The sequence below is a fragment of the Stegodyphus dumicola genome, chromosome 1, assembly GCF_044657685.1.
Source record: "Stegodyphus dumicola isolate Sdum_Otavi_A_Nest chromosome 1, ASM4465768v1".
Lineage (NCBI taxonomy): Eukaryota > Metazoa > Arthropoda > Arachnida > Araneae > Eresidae > Stegodyphus > Stegodyphus dumicola.
In genome coordinates, this window is record NC_140768.1 from 251,335,040 (window position 1) to 251,356,974 (window position 21,935).

General features: G+C 31.7%; 1 protein-coding gene across 1 annotated transcript in view; it reads left to right on the plus strand.

Moving 5' to 3' along the window:
• Positions 1-21,935, plus strand: part of LOC118192439 (tachykinin-like peptides receptor 99D) — a 434,504-nt gene that overhangs the window by 215,632 nt on the left and 196,937 nt on the right. The window contains exon 3 of the mRNA XM_085827297.1: positions 6,131-6,346. Within this exon, the coding sequence (XP_085683423.1) occupies positions 6,131-6,346 (216 nt within the window). The remainder of the gene's footprint in view (positions 1-6,130; positions 6,347-21,935) is intronic.

Genomic DNA, 21,935 nt, shown 5'->3' on the forward strand with positions numbered 1-21,935 from the left:
TCTGTTCTAGTAACGCCATTTTCTAAAGCAGAGGGCGTAACTATTAGCCCCAAGGACGGCCAGGAAGTAGGAATAGGATGATGAATCGTGAAGAGGACGACTGGGAACAAATCGAATTTCACTTCCGCGGTCAGATGAATGGAGAATAAATTGTACTTATATTCAATTTCGATCATTTGAAGGACAAACATTTACTAAGTAGGAATTATTTGGCATCAGCTGCGGATTATTCAGCGATAGATTTAACTGTATCTAGGTCATAGTTTCGCTTTCTGTTCAAATGTTTCAACAACTGAGTCGGAATTAAGTTTTCAGTATTCGAGACAGTACGGCAAAAATTGGGGCTTAGGCATACAGATATTCTTCAGTTTTGGATAACTGAACAATCCAATTTAGTCCAGCCGGCTCTCTCAAAGGTTACGGATCGAAACAATGCCGGAAAGGAAATATAATTAGAACCTACTCTGTAAATGCAGTTAGGTCCTCTAGACACATACGTCATTCACTGTATAATCACTTATGAAAGAGTTCGGAAAAGCTTATACAGTGCGCTACAAAACTAGTGAAACGGATTTTTAAGAGCGGTAAAAGAGACATAAACAAACACGTTTTATCATTGACTGCATGGCCGCATATTAAGCAGTTAAGCTATGTAGGTTTATAACCCTATGATATTATCCCGCAGTAGGGTAATGTTTCAGTTATTGTTCTCAGTACATGGCAAGTATCATTCGCAACTATTTGATTGGCTCGCTTTGTTTACCGTGATATTTCTAAGCAGGAATTTTTGTTTTATTTGATGAAGCCCATACTGCAGTTATCAGCCGTGAAATTTATCCACAGCATCATGTCAACTCATTTCAGCCCTCACGCAAGTGATTGCTTTATTACGCAACATTTCCATAAACTCGTCATTTGGCCCTAACACTCAATAAATATAATTCCCATATGGATTCCATTTTATGAAAGCATTTTAATGAAAAAATGTACTCCATTGTTATTATTTCCAATGAAGGGGACCCATCAGCGGCCGAGCGGTAAAGTCGCTGAACGCTGGTAGTTCGGTCCGAGGTTCGAATCCTGCGAACGGGCTGGCTGCATGGGCATTTTCGTGGTTTTCCCCGTATGTAACATGTATACGAGGAAGTTTCCCTTAGAAAGTCCTCCACGAAGGCATCCTTTTCCTTAGACAGATAGCCCTAGTGTGCTTTGCCGTATTTAAATAAACGAAACCAAACCATTTCCAGTGAGGGTTTAGTCGCCAGTTTTCAGTTCTTTCTGCAGATGAACAAAAAATGCCTGGGATTTTCCGGAACATACGGACATCTCTGCATCGACAATGCGAAGGAGCATCGTTTTCACCTTTCAGCAACATTCTTTATTTTTTATTTAATAACTGTTTCCGATATTGAATTTGTTGGTAAAATTTATTTAATGTTTTTACATTGGTTTAATTTTGTGGATTCAAGCTTTTATATATGTTTTCTTTTCTACTATATTGTCTTTTTTATTTTTTTTTTTTCATTATTTTAATATTTGCGTCGCTCGAAATGACATGTGAGGACAACCGGAGGAAAGAAACCTCTGGTAATTAACTGCTTATTACATTTTCCCAGGCATTCTTGATAAAAAATTGTCTGATTCGATCAGCTGTTAATTTGGTTCGTTAGTTTTGAAACGCCATTTATGGATAACAATGCAGCAAAAGAACGCACGATGATTTTGTGCACAGCACAATATGAAGAAGCTGACCTTATGCCTTAAAGAAGGTTTCTAGATATTGAGGAAAATATTATGCTAGCTTATTGTCATAGAATGTGACCGGACTAGAAAGTGCATTTTAGTTAAAATTGAAATTGACGGAAACAGCAGTTCAAAAAGCACTCGCTTCTACTAAAAACCATAATATTTGCTAGTTTGACTAAAATTCGAACTGTAGACTACATTTTATCCCTTTTTCCGTAGGTCTAGTGGCTTAAGAGAAACTAAGTTGAAATGCAATCTTGAAAGAACGGAGAAGGTGTATAGGTTTAATTTGGTTTGGTTTACTAAAATTAACGCAAAGCATATTGGGGCTATTTGCCTAAGAGGAGAGATAGGCCTTCGTGGAAACTTTCTAAGAGAAACTGACTCGTATTGAGGATACACATGGGGAAAACCACGAAAAAGGCCATGCAACCAGTCCATTCATCTGGATTCGAACTTAGGTCGGAATTACTGGTGTTTAACGTCTGTACCGCTCGACCGCTAATTGGACAGTAAAAAGGGTGTAAAATAACTTTTCCACTTGAGTAATAATTAAAAATTGAACACGCAAAGTAAGCTTAATTTATCTTCTTGTTACCTGCTAGATCTTGCTCTTATCTCACTATAGAGCTTATTTACACATGATGCCGGTAGAAGAAATTATTTTTTTTTTATTACTGAGAGAATTTTTTTTTATCTCCCGAAGGGGTGACAGGAGGAATATTTTGTTTTGCAGAAATTAGTAAGTTTTAAATGTCTCGAAGGAAACGTTTTCAAGGAGTTGATTTGTTTTCTGCAAATGAAACTGGTCTCGTGGCAGAATATGAAATACCGCCAAAAAAGGACAGAAATATTCATTGCAAGCTTCAGGACCGAATTATGATGTAAGATAAAAGCACAGCTAACACATGCGCATAAGTCTGTACATGGCTTTATACTGCGATGATATTCTAAACTTAATATTTCTATTTTCCATACATTGAGTTATATTTTGGCCTGATTCATAAGGTTATAAGGTATATCTCCCGTCCTCTTAGCATGCTTTCGTGGAGTGGTGGTCTGCACGCTGAGCGCGTATTCCAGAGGTTCGTGGTTCGATTCCCGGAGAGGGTGCTCATTTTTAACTTCTGCTGCTTCCAAAATACCTAATGTCTCCACAAGGTGTAATTCTGTAGTAACTGTTTAGCTTAAAATATTTTTAACATTTAACCTAAAATATGAAAACAAAATAAAATTCAAATTTTTTTTTTAATCTTTAATGCATTTTAATATTTTTAAACATATTTTAACTGTCTGAAACGTAAATTCTTCGAAGTCTCAATCTGTAAATTAAACGTTCATGTAATTTAATTTCTTTTTTTTATTAGTATTATTCTATTCTTGTATCTTTTGGAATTTAGCTAGCTAAAATGATACCGATGGGACATTTAGTTTACATTTAAAGAAAATAATAAACACACTTTTACAAAATGAAACATTTTCCAAAAAATAAAAAAAAATAAATAAACATTGTTAAAATTCTTCGTTTTCCTCTTCGAATTACCGTCATATTTTTAAACATTAAAGAAATTCGTAACAGAAGGCGAAAGAATTTGAATTAATTTATATATTTAATCCATTAAATGGGTTTCACATTTGTCTTCACAAAAGATACTTTTGTCAGAAAAGGCGAATAAATCTTATAACATTTTCCTTTTCACAGCAGATTCCGCTGAGAGAAAAGCCGCTGAGATAAATGACTTTTCTTTTTCTCTTTTCTCTGAGATATTTATAGTTTGCCTAATATAACCGATGCTAAAAAAAACCTTTACAGTTGGATTCATTTAAAAGCTTGAGACATTTATCAATAATCATTAGTACTTTAATTAAGGTGTTACGTATCGATTTCCTTTATTACTTAGAATTTTAGTAGGATCTATGCTTCTGAGGCTAAACAGAGAGAAACTAATCACATTAGCTGTTTTTCCTTAAGATTTATTGATTATCTATATAAGAAATTCATGTTTATGTCTGTGCGAGAAGTAATAACTCTTTTTTGCAAGGTAAACGAATTATGGGAGTATAATAAGTTTTTGCAAGTATGTTTGTTTTCTTGGGAAATCGTTTTAAACTGATAAATGTGAAATACGTTATAATTAAATTATGTTTAACCCATATCTTTAATTTGCAAGGAACATAAATAATTTTATAAATGATTAGATTAAAGATCTGTGTAAGTTCAAGGCACATTAAAGAAATCAGTGGCATTATGTTTATTTAAGCAGCAAATTAACTTAAGAAAATATTTTTCGTCTTCAAAACAGCTAGTTTTATATTTAAGATTCAATTTTAAGAACTAATATAGGAATGCATTTAATATACTATTAAGGCAAATAATATTTAATTTCATAGGATGTTTTTAAATTCTATTCATGTTTGATGTTTCTTAAATTACTAAAAGTCATTAAAATTACTAAATCATTCAATATAAACAAAAATAGAATGCTTAAGAAAAAAATGGTTCCGTTTACTTTCTTCTTTCTTATTTTGAAAAGAGGATTTTACAACAAAACCTAACTCTGCATATCTATAAGCGCCAATAACACTAGATATAGCCATCTCTTTATCCCTGTTTAACTTATTTCTATATTTTAATTGCGTATTTCTTGTATATAGCAAGCTATAAAGTAATCAGACAAAAAAGAAATATAAAAACATTCAGAAATAAAAAGAATTTTTCAAACGATGGAAATTTATTAATATATAGGTTAAATTGATCGTTACATTTGGCTAGGAAATAAAATTATGGAAAAATTTTTTTGAAAATGGAAAAGTTCAATGATCTACACTTTCATTGCTATATGTTATTCAACTCTTTCTCCTTCGTTTCTAATTTTTTAAATTAGTTATCACTTCATTTTTATACTTCTAGATATTCGTATGGCATAATACGAAATATATATATACATATGAATATATAATTTTTTCAGTCAGAAATATTTTAATCTCTAGCCTTGCATTGTGACATTGCAAAATTATTATTGTAATTACAAATATAATAGTTTGGTTTATGTGCTTATGGCAAAGCCTCTAGGGCTATCTGCCTAAGGGAAGGGATGCCTTGGTGGAGGACTTTCTAAGGGGAACTGGATCGTATACACGTTGCACATGGAGTAAACAACGAACACACCCATTACAAAATGAAACATTTTCCACTTTCGCGAGCCAGCCTGCTCGCGAAAGTCGAACCTCGTCGAACTACCATTGTTCAGCGACTTTACCGCTCGGCCGATGGTAGGCCCTCAAAATGTAATGATTGGATGGATACATGAAAGTTATGAAGTGAAACAAAATTTGTATCGCAGTATTTTTACTGTAGTTACAGATGAATTATGTCAGTTCCTTGAGATATCTCTTGCCATATTTATAGCGAAAGACAAATGAGATAATAATACGAAAAAAAGTGCCCGAGAGATTAAACAGTAATCGACTACAAATTATACAGAATTATGTATATATATATATATATATTTAACTACGAAAATGTAGCTTACATATAGTTACTTGCTTGCAGATAAAAAGCATGCATTCAGACGCGAGCGTAAGAATACAACATCAAGTGAAATATTCAGGCATGCATTGTAATTTTCATTCAGGCATGCATTCAAGCATGCATATTCAGGCATGCATTGTAATTGTAATTTTTCAGTGAAGATAAAAAGTTATGTATGGAAACATTTTCTTTTGTATATTCTACGTCTTCACCATTTACTATTGTTATTCAAAGGCAGCTTCTAAATCAGTTGCCATCTTATCGAACTGAAATGAGAAAGTTAAAATTCTTGTATATATAAAATTTATAATATTAATATTTATCATTTATGGAAACTTAGGAAATGTTCCAGGGAAAATATCCTAAAAGAAAATGGAATGTTTAATGATGTCTTAAGGTCTCTGATTATGATTCTATATTACTATATACCCTTGACGAAAACATGGACAGCATCGATCTTTGAATAGGTCCCTTCAAACGTGTTTATCAATCAATATCGAGAAAGCTAAGTAGACTTGTCCTTCAAAATAGCAAAAGTGGACAAGCATGTTGAGTGTTTCATTGCGATATGTCAGATTACCAGCGGAAAGCTCATCTGTATTTTATTAATAACTTAACGAATTCCAGCATTGTGTTAAATTACTAGCATTTAATAATAACCATTTGATTCATGTTTCGTATAATTACTTTTTGTCTTTTATTCCTAATAATAAATATCTGCTAGTAAAGTCCTGATGGGTAAATTAAATAGCCATAAAATATTTACATTTCTTCTTTTTAAACATTAAAATAATTTTAAATTACAGTATTTTGTTTGAAGATTTTAACTTCATATTAATTTCTCTTACACAGATACATGGCTATCATGCATCCTTTGAAACCCAGAATGTCTCGCAGTACGACGCTTAATATTTGCGTTTGGATTTGGGTCTTCAGCATTCTTCTTTCTTTCCCCAATCTTTTGTATTCTATGACCGTTGTCGAGGAATACCTCAACGGAGAGAAGCGTGTCGTCTGCTTTATGATATGGCCTGATGGTCCATCGAATGAAAGTTACCAAGAATACGTGTAAGTATTTTGATGCTGTGTCAAAAAGTATTTTTGAGGAGATATTAATAAATATTGATGCTCACAATTTTATTTAACATTATCAAATAAATATTTATATATACTAAATACAGCATTACTGTAAAACAGTTGTTTATCAAAATTAGTGTATACATTTAAAATTTAAAGGATAAGATTAATGCATTTATAAATTAAAAGAATTAAACTAAATTGTACTGAATTTTCATTTAAAGTTCTCAAAAAACAATAAACATGTTAAAAGTTATAGATTAAATTGCTTTGCATTATGTTATCATTCATTTGACCTTACCTTTTGTATCATGCTCGTTATTTGGTACGTCTTTAAGCCATGTGTGTAGTGCATTCGTGAAGGCTAAATATTTTGAAAAAAGTATTGTGAATAATAGAAAATAGCTTAATAGTTGAATTTAATTTCGTTTTTAAATTAGCAAATACATTTGAAAATTTTAAAATATAATAAAACTATTTTAAGGATCTTATAAATTCTCGAAGTAATATATTATTTTAATTTTGATTTCAGTATTTTTCTAATGTATCATTATGCGTAATATATTAATGTATCATTAATAAACGAATTTTTTTTCTAGAAACAAAAAATCATTCAAGAGCATATCATATTTCCACTTAGATTTCATTATAATTTTAAAACTAAGAAAAAAGCAAATATTGTAAATGTGAATTATTCTTCGAAGTACTGTAACACCATTAACAGTTTCATCTGTGTAGCCTTTACTAAAACGCTTACCTGGCATAAACTTAATATACATAAATAACAGCTGTTAAAAATGAAATGCTATTGCTTAATAAGAATTTATTAATTATTTTCTTTACTGAAAATTTAGGATTAATGAATGAATATGAAAATCTATGTTTATATATTATTATAATTAAGTTAATAACAGGAAAATAACTACAAAATGTTCAGCTCAAACACATGAAAAAATTATACATAGAAATTTGTACAACCGAAATTCCTACCTGACTGTTATTTCCTAGGAAATAAGTTAGTATTTTTGTAACACTATTTGTGTTGTTTAAATGTATAGGTTTAACTGAAAAAACACCCACGGTATCGCATCACTGCTCTTAAAGTTCTTTACTAAATTATGTGTACTAAATTATATTTTTACTTTAAGTTACATGCACACTAAGTTCTTTACTCAATTATGTAAATTATTCCTCAGATATTAGCAGTTATAACGATACAGCAATGTTAGCCTGAATTCCATCGAATCAATAATTAGTATGAAATTTAATATGTGTTAACGCTAATTAGTATACAGAATTTTCATTTGCTTAGTGTTAGTTCGTTGTTAATTAATTAAGTATTTAAGTAAGATTTAATAGGTTCCCTGAGAGAATAAGATAATATTTTCGATATATTTTTAGTAGCTGCTTACTTTATATTTTGAAATTTAGAAGATATTACATAAAAATAAAATATATTGCGCAAAAAGCTTAACTTTAAAAATTAGTCAGCAAACTCAGCTGATATTAATCTACAGAGAAGCAAACATCTATAATTTTAGTTTATGTCGTAAATACAATTGAAACAAAATTCATTCTGTACAAAGTCACGACTGTTATTTTCTTTCATGTCTGGTAAAATCATCAATCAAAATGTGATAGGATAAACAATTCTGCACGCGCTTTTTTTCTTATCAAATTAGTTTTCATGCGATACTCTATCTCTACATTTTAACCAGATAAATAATTCATTTATCTGGTTATGAATAATAAATATAAATAATGAATATAAATGAATTATTTATCTGGTTAGCAATAAGTAAAAATCCTTGAAATAAATTATGAAAGTAAAAACTGTGGAATTTGGGTTCCAAATTTAATTACTGGTTGAAATTTTTGTTGAATGAAGAAAACAACATAATTCTACATTGTAGAAACATAAACAACTCTATTTGACGATGACGCTTATTGCGCTAATGGACGTTTGCCCAGACGAACTAATAGCTTCGAAACGGCATTTTGCGTCCGTTCACTATAAATGTCAGTTTCGCTTTTCAAATTGTTGCCACCACACATTATCGGCCTGTATTATGTTTAGAGAAATTAAATAATGAGGAAACTGAATGAATGTATGTATGCTCCTGGTGAAAATACAACGGCACCTAGAACCTTTAAAATTGGAATAACGTAGTCCTCCTCCCGAATCTGTGCGCCTGGAAGCCCGAATTTGGAATCTGGAATTTGTTTTATTGTCTATTTCATATTTTGTAAAACTTTAGCGAATTTTCGATTAAAAAGCTCAACGACTTCAAAGCGAGCAATGGCAACGCTGTACGGAAAAAAGAATCCAGGGATTGCACTTTACTTCTTATTACAGTTCTCGAAACTTCGTTTTCTGATTTTCTGCTCTCGGTATTTTCCGTCCATTTAATTGAAGAGATAGCGCGAATGCACACTATCTCTTCGTCCATTTAATTGAAGAGATAGCGCGAATGCACACTATCTCATGGACTGTTTGAAAGATCTGAAATTTTCGATCAGTTTAATACACAAATATTGTTCAAAAATATGAACGAATTATGTTCATCTATACCTTAGACAGGGAATATGGCATAGACAGGTAATAATCCTAAAATTTTAACGTAACAAATTATTTTCCTTAATTACATATTGTTACGAATCGAATTTTGTGTGTATATACGAATCTTAAGTTTTACTAACGTTTATTTTATTCTAAAACTTTACTATCATCTCTTATTTTCCACTTCCGGCCAGATAAACGTGTGAATATGTTTATGTAAATTGTACTTACTAACGCCCAAGTATTTAACTTGTGGCTTTTTGCCAAGAGCAGAGTTAGATGGGGAGAGAGTGAGCCTTCTTGCTACGCGAGCTTGCAATTAGTTGCTGTCCGCCTTTAAGGCCAGATGTTTTAGTCCTCTTGAAAGCTAAAGACGTATTGTAGTTTTCCGCAGTTTGCGTACTATATATGTAATAATTTAAAAGGCCAGTCTTAGTGTTAGTCATTTATGTAAGGTTTTTAAAGCTAATTCTTATTTTTAGTTAGTAGTTCGCGAATTTTTACGTTGCAGGATCGCCTGTAATATTGTGGAAAATAAACGGTAATTAAACACTTCTCATCTTTTCGTCCCTTCTACACTCCATAGGACATAGTTTGTACACAAACTCACTGTTTAGTCAGGACACGTCATGTTCGCCAAACTGATTAAAGGAAATATAAGTCCTGAAATACATATATATATATATACATGTATATATACACGGATAATTAATATGAAATTATTTGGAAAAACTGTTCTACTATTTGGCGGCAATTTTGATCCGATCCCTATATCACCATAACAGGTATTGCATCTAACTATAATTGACATTAGATACAGCTACCCGGACTCATATGCCTTCCATTAATTTCGGAAAATACTAGAAATATCTCGGCCGCCAGGTGAAACCTATATAAGACCGGAGACAGCATCTGCTCTAAGTTGTTGTTGCAAGTTGGTAGTTCATTGGTAAACTGATATATATATTCGGATGTGCTTTGCTTTGCGTTGTGTTTATCATTCTTAGTAATTTGAAGTGTAAGTACTGGTTGCACATTGTGATATTCTGAAGAGTTGCAGACTAGCTTTGTGAAAAGTTCAAGAACTCTGAAGCGTTTCCTTAGATAAAATAAATTTTATTAACCTATCTTTGCACTTGTGTGCATTCAACGAACCCGCACGTACTCAAAAATATTTCAACACAGCATAATTAAATATGTTCGAAACAGCTAACGTTTAAACAGATTTTATATTTAAAATTTTGCGTTTATAAAAAGAACATAAAATTGAAAAGCGTAGGTGACTAAAATATATTACAAAGACCAATTTGTACTTTCTCCAGCGTCTTTGTTAGCAATTATTTGCATTCTTTGACATGCAGCCAAATCTGCGATTCCTTTGCTAGTCTCTAAGAATAACTAATACAGCTGAAGTTTCTAAGAGAATTCAGCAAATTACTATGCCAAATTATTTATTTTTCTTCTTTCAAATGTAAAGTCTGCTTTTAATGAAGCAATAAGAAAACTTTGAAACTAAGTTCTGAAATAGGATATAAAAGGAATTCCCATTAACTTTTCAATTGATGAATGTTTTTACTGACTGTCATGAACAGTAGAGCAGTAAAAATATATTTATTGTTTGGTAAATATCTGGAAGATTAAGTTTCTAAATAAAGGTAATGAAAGCCTTCTATTTTCTGAACGATACAGAATGATTAGTTTAAACTTTAATAAAAAACGCTTTCTTCTAAATTTTTCTAATGCTAAAATTTCTTTCTAACGCTGAAATGTGCTTCTTTTATTAAGAGAAAAGATTAAACTGCGTTTCGAGTGCAAATATGTGTTAGAATATCAAGAAAACTTTAATTAGAATTTTTCACTTGACATACTAATTAGCTTTCCTTTTTAACCTTACGTAACGAATACTTGAAATACAATACTAATTAAAAATAGTTTCATCTAGCATGCGTAGCAATTTTTAATAAAAATAGTTTATGAAAATTTGTTAAATGGTCCATTTACTAAATGTTCTAAAGTAAATTTGTAATTTTTTATTTAACTTCATGTCTATGAAAGTGTTTTTCCAACAACCACTAAAGATGAAATTGATGTACATTTTATTACTGGAATTTTAGAAACTGAGGACATTCTAAAAGCCTGTTATTTAGGCTGAGAAAAAAAGGTTTGCTAATTTCATTTTCATTGTTTCAAATTTTATTTTTAGCCTAAAGGGGAGTTATTATCCCAGAAGTGCTATTAGTCTCGAAACGGGATTTTGCATTGAATAACTATAAAGGCTTAATCAATTTTGAAATTATTGCCATAAAATATTATCGCCCTGTAGCATTTAAAAAAATTAACTAAAGAAGAATGTGCATGAATGCATGAATGTTTCTCGCATTGTGAAAAAACTACTCTATCATCAAACTTTTAATAACTTACTCCTCCACTTGACTATTTCATATTTTGTAAACCTTTAACCCATTACCCGCCAAAACTACAAGGAATGTTTCTTTTCTCATGAAAATAATAACAAATATTAAATTAAGCATTTATAACATAAATTTGCATTGAAAATAAAAAAAAATGCTCTTACCTGTGGAAAATGCGAGTGCTGCGTTCGCGCAACGTCAGCGGAATAAGACTACGGATGTTTAGTGAGTAGGATTGTACTCGTGTGGTGTTTCTTTTGAGTGGAGCGCAGGATTACTTTTTAGCTGTATAACGTTTTATAAATCTAAAAATCACTTTACTTGTAATTAATTTAACATTAAAATATACATTGTATTTCTTTTACAAATACAGATTATTTCATTTGAAAGATTCAAACATGAAAAGCTTGATTACAATCATGATGTAAAGCTAAATTAAATACTTTGCATGTATAAACAGTCTGGCTATGGTACTCTTTACAACACTTTTGTTATCAACGGTAAAATGTCTACCATCTCCATGCAATGGTTTTTGAATGCTGAATTTACTAGGTCTTCCTGTTGCTGATCTATTTCTTGCTAATTCTATACTCTCAATACGAGTTTTCAAAAGGAATAATGCATTCTCGCGTCTGAAATCTAAAAAAGACTTTATATTTCCAGTAGTAAAAAGTGGTGATATTTATAAGTTTAGATACGGTCTCATATAATTTATCAGTATTGTCAACTTGACTATTGTCAAATGCAAATTCTGCTTCATATTCCTGTACTGCAAACGTGATATCGATTCTCGTACAACAGGAACAGAAATGTCCTTATCAAAAGGCCAATACATTTTTTCTTGAGGTAAAGAATGATATCCTGTAAGCAATAATATTCCATTAAATCTTCTCATATAGGCTTTAGATGCAATAAATTCTAGATTTTTTTTTTTTTTTTTTTTTTTTTTTTTTTTTTTTGTTGAGCGTATATATTTGTCTGTTCAACGAGAAGAAAGTAAATGTCTAAACCAAAAATAAAATCGAAAATCTGTGCACTAGTTTTACCTTCTGTTCTGTCTTTTTTTTTAATCCACTTGAAGATTTCAGTCTTCTGCTTTTTAAACTTTTTAGTATGACTATAACTGCTTTTAGAAGGCTGAAACTTACTTCTTACGTGAATTTTAACTTCCCCAGCAGTATCGTTTGGTAAAATATCATTATCATTATTTAAAACATTGCTATTCCTTTCTTCTTCGTCACTAGCCTCTGCAATTTCTGGGGGAACAACAACAATATCAGTTTCATTCTGGTCATTATTAACATTATCATCATCTGTTTCTTCATCAAACAATCTTTGAAGGGCTTCTTCGAATGTAAGATACCTCGTTCTAGGCATTTTTGAACAACCAGAACATCGAAAGGAATGAGTAAAAAAGGAGATTGACTACCCGTTTCCTGCTGACGTTGCGTTAACGCAACACCTGTTTTCCCTTCCTTCCCAACACAAATATAAACATCTGACTGATGTAATGTTCTGATAAACGGTGACCTTGACAGCAAATAGATCACTCATAAAGACGGCGATTCTTTCGTTAAATATTTTCAGCAAAAATACCCGGTCGAAAGTTTTGCTTAAATTTTGCTTAAAGTATGAGATTAATTATTATAAACAAAATGATTGTTGAAGGAAAATATTTTTTACAGAAATAATCTTCATAATATTTCCTACACAAAATCATCTGCTGGTGTAAAATATCTTAGGTAGTTATATTTATATACGTATTTATTTTAACCGTTGCGTCAACGCAACACCAGCGGCTAATGGCATAACGAAGTTATGATTAACAAGCTCAACGATTTCAAAGCGAGCAATGGCAACAATGTACGAAAAAAAAACATTTTTATCTCCAGCGCGCGAAACTCTCGATCGAAAATTCCAAAGATATGCTATTTTTAAATATTTTCAACACAAAATAATTAGCCCAAATTTTCTCGAAACGTATATGTGTGTGCGTAAATGGAAACAAATTCCTTTTGGCATAATAAATACGATTTTTTATTTATTAAGAGGTATCACATTTCAAATATAATGTGATACCTCTTAATAAATAAAGATTAAAGATATTAAATTAATGAAATGAATCATGCAATTTCGTGGAAAATAAGATTGCTTGCCTTCATTTTGTATTTACGTGAGCATAAAGTTTCCAGTGCAGCCTCTCGAACACGTTTCGATTTTCTATTAATTTTGAAATATGAACAAAATTTGAAAATTCCTTTTATACTAGACATATTTTGTCAGACTTACCAAGAAGTCAATAAAATTATTTAAGTAATACAAGGGACTGTAACATTTGGCTTAGAAACTAAAGATTTTTTTTTTTAACTAAACCTTTCGCGTTTACATGGTGTCCGCAAAGACAACTGTCCCCTAGTTGGTTCAGGGCTCCAATACCGAGTAAAACAAGAAAGAGAGATGTGCAAATTACTGTATTTTATTTTCTGGTGCACCCAATGACTTTCGTGCAATTTCATATGGCGAAGTGGCATGCAGGACACACCATGAGCTGGTATATCTTGCATCATCTAAAAATATGACCTGATATAAGGTTTTTTAGCCGCTGCATATGGGCATTAGAGCAGAAATTAACAAATATGTGCCGACAAGAAGTATATCTGTTGTATCAAACGAAATTCTGAAAAATACACGTGTCTTTAAAGATTTCTATTGAAATGCCCTGAAAATTAAATAAATTATCGTCTATATACAAAGGTATATAAAGTAGTATCAGTGTAAGTTACGTTGGAAGAGAAGATGTGAAGCTCATGTTTAGACTGTAGAGTCTAATTTCAGTTCTAAATAAATAAGAAGGCTTGATGCTGTAGCCTTAAAGAAAATATCTTGAAATATAGATGCAAAACGTGTTGAAATGTAAAACGATATAGATCAAGACTTGCTTTAAGTTTTTTTTTTTTTATTATTATTTTTTTATTTATCCTGCCATTTTTTTGTTTTGGAACTTGTCAGATCAGCCATCAAAAGGCTCAGAGTGCTAAGCGAAATAGGAAGTAGCAATAGGTGCTAATCACATCCTTTCCAAGTATATTTCTCTTTACTACATGACTGAGTTTAATAGGAGGCATTTTATATATTGCAGATAGAATTTTCAGTATTAAACATAAATAGTAAAATGCTAACGAAAGACTAATACTAAAATTACTAACACCTCATATGTATAATTAAACTTGAGAACTAAAATTAAGCTATTTACGCTTTTAAATTTATTTATAGCATTTTCTTAAAAGTATTTTACAATTATTCACCTGTCAAATTGTTAAACTTTTACAAAGAACAAATCACTCTGTATTTAGTTTCTATTATTCAATAACAGTGTAGCTGAATCTCGTAGAATTTTAACAAAATTCATAGATATTTATTGTAGAAACATTTCAAGGAAATGCGACACTCTTTTAGATTAATGAACTAATTAATTCTAGAATGATAGTTCGAATATCTTTCAATTTTTCTCTACTTTTGTACTTCTTTTCTCCATTTGCAATTTTATCTTCAACAATTATAGTCCTTTGTTTAAGTAAACTTCTCATTGCTAATTGAGAAATTTCAAGTTTGAATTATTCTCCTCTCCAGCTGTCCATATGAAATGCCATATAATCTTTCAGCAATTCATTCTTTGCGTGTAAACATAAATATGCACATTCAGCAAATTATAAAATTCATTTTTCTGTGATTTTCTTCGATATAGCCCTCGAGTTTTGTACCGATAGGAAACTGTATTTTCTCACTGAAGTCATGATATCTAGCGTTATGGTTACTGGCAAAACCAAAGCATTCTATACTATCACATTCTGCTTATAATGACCTTTTTTCTTTCCTTTTAAAGAATTATCTGTTTGACAATCTCAAGAGACATTTTAAGACGAAATTTAAGACATCCATGTGAAAACACTGGCGTGATTTTCTCAAATATATTATCTACAGAAAGTTTGGTAGGAATTAGCAGGATATTCTTGCTTTGAAGCTTTAGTTTTTCGACGCTGTGAGCTTTATAATAATAACAAACTAAAAGAGGGGCAGGTTTTTCATTTATTCACGCACGTTTTGATTTCTTGTACGAAGTAAAGAGAACTGTTGTAACCGCGAAAACTTTTCGGTATCATATTTCACCATAAATATATGTTTTGACCTTTTTCGAATCCACTTGCAAGTTCCTATACTTAAGGCCAGTTTACATCTGTCAAAGCTGCTCGTAGCGAGCCGCTCGTCCGGGCGTTTCGAACCGAGTGAACGGACCTGTACTCTGATAGATTGTTTACACCAATCAGAGTGGACTGACAACTCGCCTCCGTTTGTTTACGAAATGGATACCGACGTCGCAGCTGCAGGAAAGAATATGCATTGAACATACATAGATGTTCTTAGGCTGCAGTGCTTGAAGTCTCCGAAGCAGTTTCAAACGAATTAATTTCTGCTCTTGGGAGGAAAAAAAAAAAGAAGAAAAAAAAAAAAAAATGGGTACCTCATTGGGTACCTTGCCGCGATGAATTAGGAGTATCAAATGAACTATTAAATGAATTTCGGACGAGAATGTCCAAAGTTACAAAAACGTTCTTGCATATCAGATACAAGAATTTAAAAGAAACTCAGTTTGAGAGAAGTTATTTAGTCAACTGTGGTTACTGAAAGTCAAATTAACAAAGTTTTTCTATTATTTATTTACACCTAATTAATCATTTACAAAATAATGTAAAAGTAATAATGTGTTTTATTATTTATTAATAGAAAGAATATATTTATTCATCCAGAATCCACAGAATCAGTAGCTCTCTGTGCAGGAATTAATTATGCAGATTTCTGACTGGAACTGTGTTATTTCTAGAGAAGAATGCAAAATTAACACATGGAATATTTATTCAAAGCTACCATTAACACGACAGAAGTAAACTGTATGATATCTACCTAATTATTCAGAAAATATTAAATAAATAAGAAATAGCAAAAAACTTGGGAGCATTACATATATTACCACAGGTAAAAGAATATATATATTATGACATAGTTCCAAGAGGAAGATATTTATCGCAAATTGTTACTTTTGGATCCTACTGAAATTGTGTTTCTGGACAACACACAAAGTGATATCAACAAAATTAATAATGGGTAAATATAGTGATTATACTTTACTTTTAAAATGCTAAAACGGATAGTTTAATTAGATTAGAATTCATCTAGCATAATTTGTATAAACCTTAATACACCTTCAGTATTTGCACTCACACATCCAAGCTGAACATGTTTCACATCCAAGCTGAATTGTAACGAATTATAGCCCAGAATGTTTCTATACAAAGCAAGAAATTTAAATATCCCCTATAAAACAGATCTACATATCTTTTTCATATTTTTTTTAATTTTTATAGTTATCATATATTTATTGCATCCTCATGTAGGGATGCTTGTAGAAAAATGAATATAAGCTCACATAATTATAGAAGTAAAACACTTCATAAGATGCGTATGCATTAAAAAATACCATGGTTTGGCTATCGCTTAATCTCGGATTATAGAACTCACTGTCACGACGCCCCTGCGAACGCTGCGCGGAGTAACTGCCCAGAGAGATTTTTCAACAGGTTCAAAGTAGAAACGGAAGCGCTGACTCATCTCCCCTACGTTTGTACTCCGTCGAAGTGAGCGTTTACATTGTCAAAGTAATCGTAAGGAGCGACTCGCTCCGAGCCGCTCTGACAGGTGTAAACTGACCTTCATATTTGGGAACGTTTTATACTCGTTATGAAAAGATAAAATCAGAAGATATCCGACACCAGTACGACAAAAAATGACCATGACATTTAGTTTCAAAATTTATAGTTTTGATGTCATTTTCAATATCCCTCGATGAATCGGTTAGTTAAGTTAGAATAGTTCGAGGAAATAAATTTAAATGAAGCGCATCAAAAATGTACATAATTTAATATGATGTACAAGGAAGTCATGTGGTGTCTACATCAAACTTTCTTTTTATTTAGCCGAAAAAATGGCTGATGTTTATTTAATTTAATAAAGCTGAGGTAAATATGTGGTGGCTAATATATCATTAAATTTTACAAATTATTAAAATGTATCTTTCTTGAAATTTATTATGATATTATAGTTCAACATTCAAATTACTTTAATGTAGTTTGGTAAAATTTCTTACAAAATAGTATTAGTCTTTGATTGTTGGCTAATCATACTAAATAAAATAATATATAAGTATTACTCAAATTACTTATTTTTATTATCTTGTAGAGATATTAGGTATTTTGGAAACAGGAAAGATGAAAAATTAACAATGCATTCGCCGGGAGTCGAACCGTGGACCTCTGGAATACCGGCCCAGCGTTCAGAACCATTACACTACGAAGGCACGGGAGAAATATCTTATATACTCCCCCTTCTAAAGTGCAACTTTTTTTTTTTTTTTTTTTTAAGGAACTCAATCGCCAAATCCTGGGTGCGGAAAATCGTCATCTAACACCCTTTTAGTTCAGGCGCCACAGTAAAGACATTAGGTTAATTGGAAAAGCCGGAGAGATGAAAAATTAGCAAACGCCTTCGCTGGGAATCGACCCGCGGACTTTTGGAATACCGGCCCAGCGTGCATAACCACTACACTACGAAGGCACGGGAGAAATACCTTATAATCTTCATTCTTTTTCGACTGTTTAAAGTTTCATAAGCATTTTAAAAATAACAACAGTAATAAACGCAAGTAATTGCTTTGAAGCATTTTTGTGATTTTTTTCTTATCATTTCTTTATTTGGTAATTAGTGAATGATGCAGTTCAGGAAATAATACAGGATGAAAAAACATTTCAGGAATTTAAAAAAAAAAAAAAAAAAAAAAATAGAAAGAAAAAAGGATATTTATTCTGGATAATAAAGTTATGGGTTCTCAGAGATTACAGACGAAGGAATTTCTTTTACCGTCTGTTGTTTGGTAAGATATGTACACGAAAGCTTGCAAACAAACCAATTACATTGACAAAGCTTAGACGAGAAATTCGGGCTTGAGATTTATCTGATTGATTTCTTTAAAAAGAAGGTCAAGGAATTGAATAAACGAAATAAAGCTTTTTCATTCCAGCAGAAACAGACTTTTGCATTTCATTCAAGTAAATAAACACGTTATGTATGCATTGTTTTGCTTCACACCTATACTCTATAAATATGCACAAATGGTAACTTTCTAGCCAATTTAGTTACAAAAGTATGAAGATTTTATTGCATTGTTGGAAAGGTTTATGAAGTTTGAAAATTTTGTTGCAAATTATTTTGTGTCGCATTGTTTTACCTTTACACATATACTGTATCAATATGCTCAACTAGTAGATTTGTGGCAAAATTTGCTTCTGAAAAGCCGTGCAAGAATAAAGGCTATTATAATTAAATTTAAAATAAAAGCCCCACCGGCTTTTATTTTAAACTTTTAAACTAAGTTATTTTATCTTTTAACTTTTATCCTTTATTATTTTAAACTAAGTTATTTTATCATTCTGTGAAAACAGGCAGAGAGAGAGAGAAAAAAAAAAAAAAAAAAGGCTAATCAAATATTTTGCGCACCAAAGAGTATGCCGTTGTTGTGACTTATCTTACCTGTTTGAAGTAGGATCAGAACAAGCCCGCAAAATTCACCCTGGCAAGGAGGACAAGACTGCACCCATCGTTTGCAAGAACCCTGAACACCATACAGTTAATAGTATGACTTTGCGCAGTTGCACCTCCCCGCCAATTTTGATGGAAAGCACCTCACGGGAATGCTTCCGAAGATCTTCTAACCACTATATACCTACCACAACATCTCGAGAGGTCTTTTGGCTCGCTGCTAGAGTACCACCATACCGCACAGTCAGTACGCATTTACAAACATCCATACCTTCTCCAGGATTCGAAGCCGGACCGTTCGGTGCGGCAGTCAGCATAGCTAACCATAATCCCGTTTGGACGACTCGAAGAGTATTTCTTTTGAAATGCCAACACATTTCTCTAGAATGTAAAATATTCATAGAGGGAAACTATTTATTAAACTAATACTGCTATCGAAAGTAAATTTCAGAAATGTACCAATTATATTTTCATTTACTAAATTTATTTGTGAGAGAAATGACAAGTTAAAATTTAGATATAAGAATATTTGAGACTAAATTTTAGACATTATAAAATACTTGTGAAGAAAAGAAAGTGTATATTATTAGTATTTCTTTTGAATAAAAATCATTGAAAAAATGGGATAGTATCATTCTTTCCAACAGTTGACAGAACGGAAAATAATTTTAGTTGTTATTCCTTTGAAACTGTCAGCAAATGAACTATACTGCGAGTTTGCTTTAGCGTGAAGTATCGATTAGAGTGTCGATAGAAGGCGGAAAGGCAAAGCTTCAATGTTTCCGGTACTTCGTTAGCTAAAAATTTGAAATACTAAATTTTATCTCAGTTCCGTTTCCTTGTTCAGCAAACATATCCAACTATTTTTGCCTGAACTATAAAAAAACGCTAAGCTATTCAATTTTCAATACGATCGATACGTTTCATTTTTACGACTCTGAGAATGCAGTCAGGGTTTTGGAATAAATTTTAGTTAAACGGGAAAGACGAATGAAATAAAAACTGAAAATAATACCGGTGAAAATTGATGTTCACCAGGAACGTATCTTTTTTTGGAACTCAGCTATTCAAAAGGTGTTTCAAAGGCACTGGTCATTTTTTCAACTAGCATGAGAAACAATATCATACCGCAACAAAATATGTAATAACAACGTTTTCTTCTCTCAGATATGTAATAAAATTAACATGCGCTGTCTGGAAGCGGTATTTACAAATTAAATGCCATTAATTTGATCCTAGGCATATACTTTCGATTTCAGTGGTCCTCAGAATAATGCAAAAGTTTAAAATGTTCTTCACCAAGAATGCAATTAATTTAATGAAGCATCTATTATGTTTCAATGAATTAAATGCAACGCGACAAATATTTCGCCAAATGCTTTACAAGCCAAATCAAGTAAATTTTATTTCATAGTTTTCTTATAAATATCAAGCATAATTTACAGAAAAGTTTAAGAGAATTTAAAATCAGTTAGTTTGTGATTTTGCGTGGCCCCAACTTGCCCGCAACAATACTAGTGACTGCAATGAACTGGAAAGTACACAAACTCTTAAGAAGGGTTTAACTCCCTTTTTATTCCACTTTAGAAGTTACAGATGCGTTCACTTGACGCTCACAAACTACGCCGACCCGGCGGTTAAATAAAAATAAGAAAGTACAACTAAAAATGAATAATAACAAGTCACTACTCACTACCTACGAGGCTCTCTAAACGTGACTAACTTGACCGCGTTCTAAGATACAGCTGAGATTTCAGCAAACTTTCTGAATAAAAAGTTGAAAGATTCAACTAACTGCCGAAGCAAGCACACAGGCCGAAACGCGCGGTTCTTAAATTTCTACCTAGCAACCTTCACGCTCGTGAATCAAGAAAGCACCTCTACAAACTCATTTCCCTTCTATTTAACTTAAATTACTTCCACTGAAAATTTGAATACTTTGCGCGTTCTACTAAAATTTACATACTCTGGCACTGGCAATTCCAGGGGAAAGTAAAGGTTCGACAGGAAAGTTAGCTTAAACTTAAAATAAATGTTAGTTAAAATAAATATAAACCCTACATTTGCCGCTGCCAGAATTTGGTAAACTTGGAAGCAGGTCCTAGAAACGACCTGTTGAAGAGTTTCCACATTCTGAACTAAAATTCAAGAGCCTCGTTTACATAAAACAAACTGTTTTCTCAAAAATTAGAATAAATTTCTGTAGATACATCATTTTACCCTCTCTTCTTACAGGAACCTTTCCTGGACTTCAGCAATCAATCTTTTCTCTTCCTTCCAGCATCTGGGAGGAATAAGTATCAGTATCTTCTAAATACATTATAATTTACACTTTCTTAACACTGAATAAAGTTTTCGTTCTTGATCGTTTTATTTTCCGTAATTACTGCTTAATTCACATTCATTCAAGTATTCAAACATGAATTTAACTTTACCCTGGTTCTCCACCATGTGTGGTGTCAAACGGGAATATTCTTGTTTTAGTATTACAACACTTCCCCTTACCACAATGATTTGTTAGAATTCAACGACCAAATAGACACACCTTAATCGACATACTGAAACTCGATGAGCTATATTTAACATTCGTAAAATTCAAGTGTAGGTGGAGAACCCTACAAAACACATTCATTCTAAATTCCCCCTCATTCATCTTTAGACATGCAGGCTTTCGCTCTAAAGCATGATTTTATCTACAGTTTAATACTTAAATTTGAATTCATTTCTTTCGAGTATTTACTTTTAGCATCTAAACTTTTATGCTTCTAGACTAAATTCTACTTTTACATAACTTTCAAGTATTTACGTATATTTACAAATTCTAATACATATGATTTTTTACACTTTACTATAAAATGAATAAGATAAAAATAATGTTTTACTTCACGCATTCTTCGCCAAGCTGGCGGCACTGAAACTAAATTTCTCATTAATACAAGAATACGAAGTTATTTTACTTTTG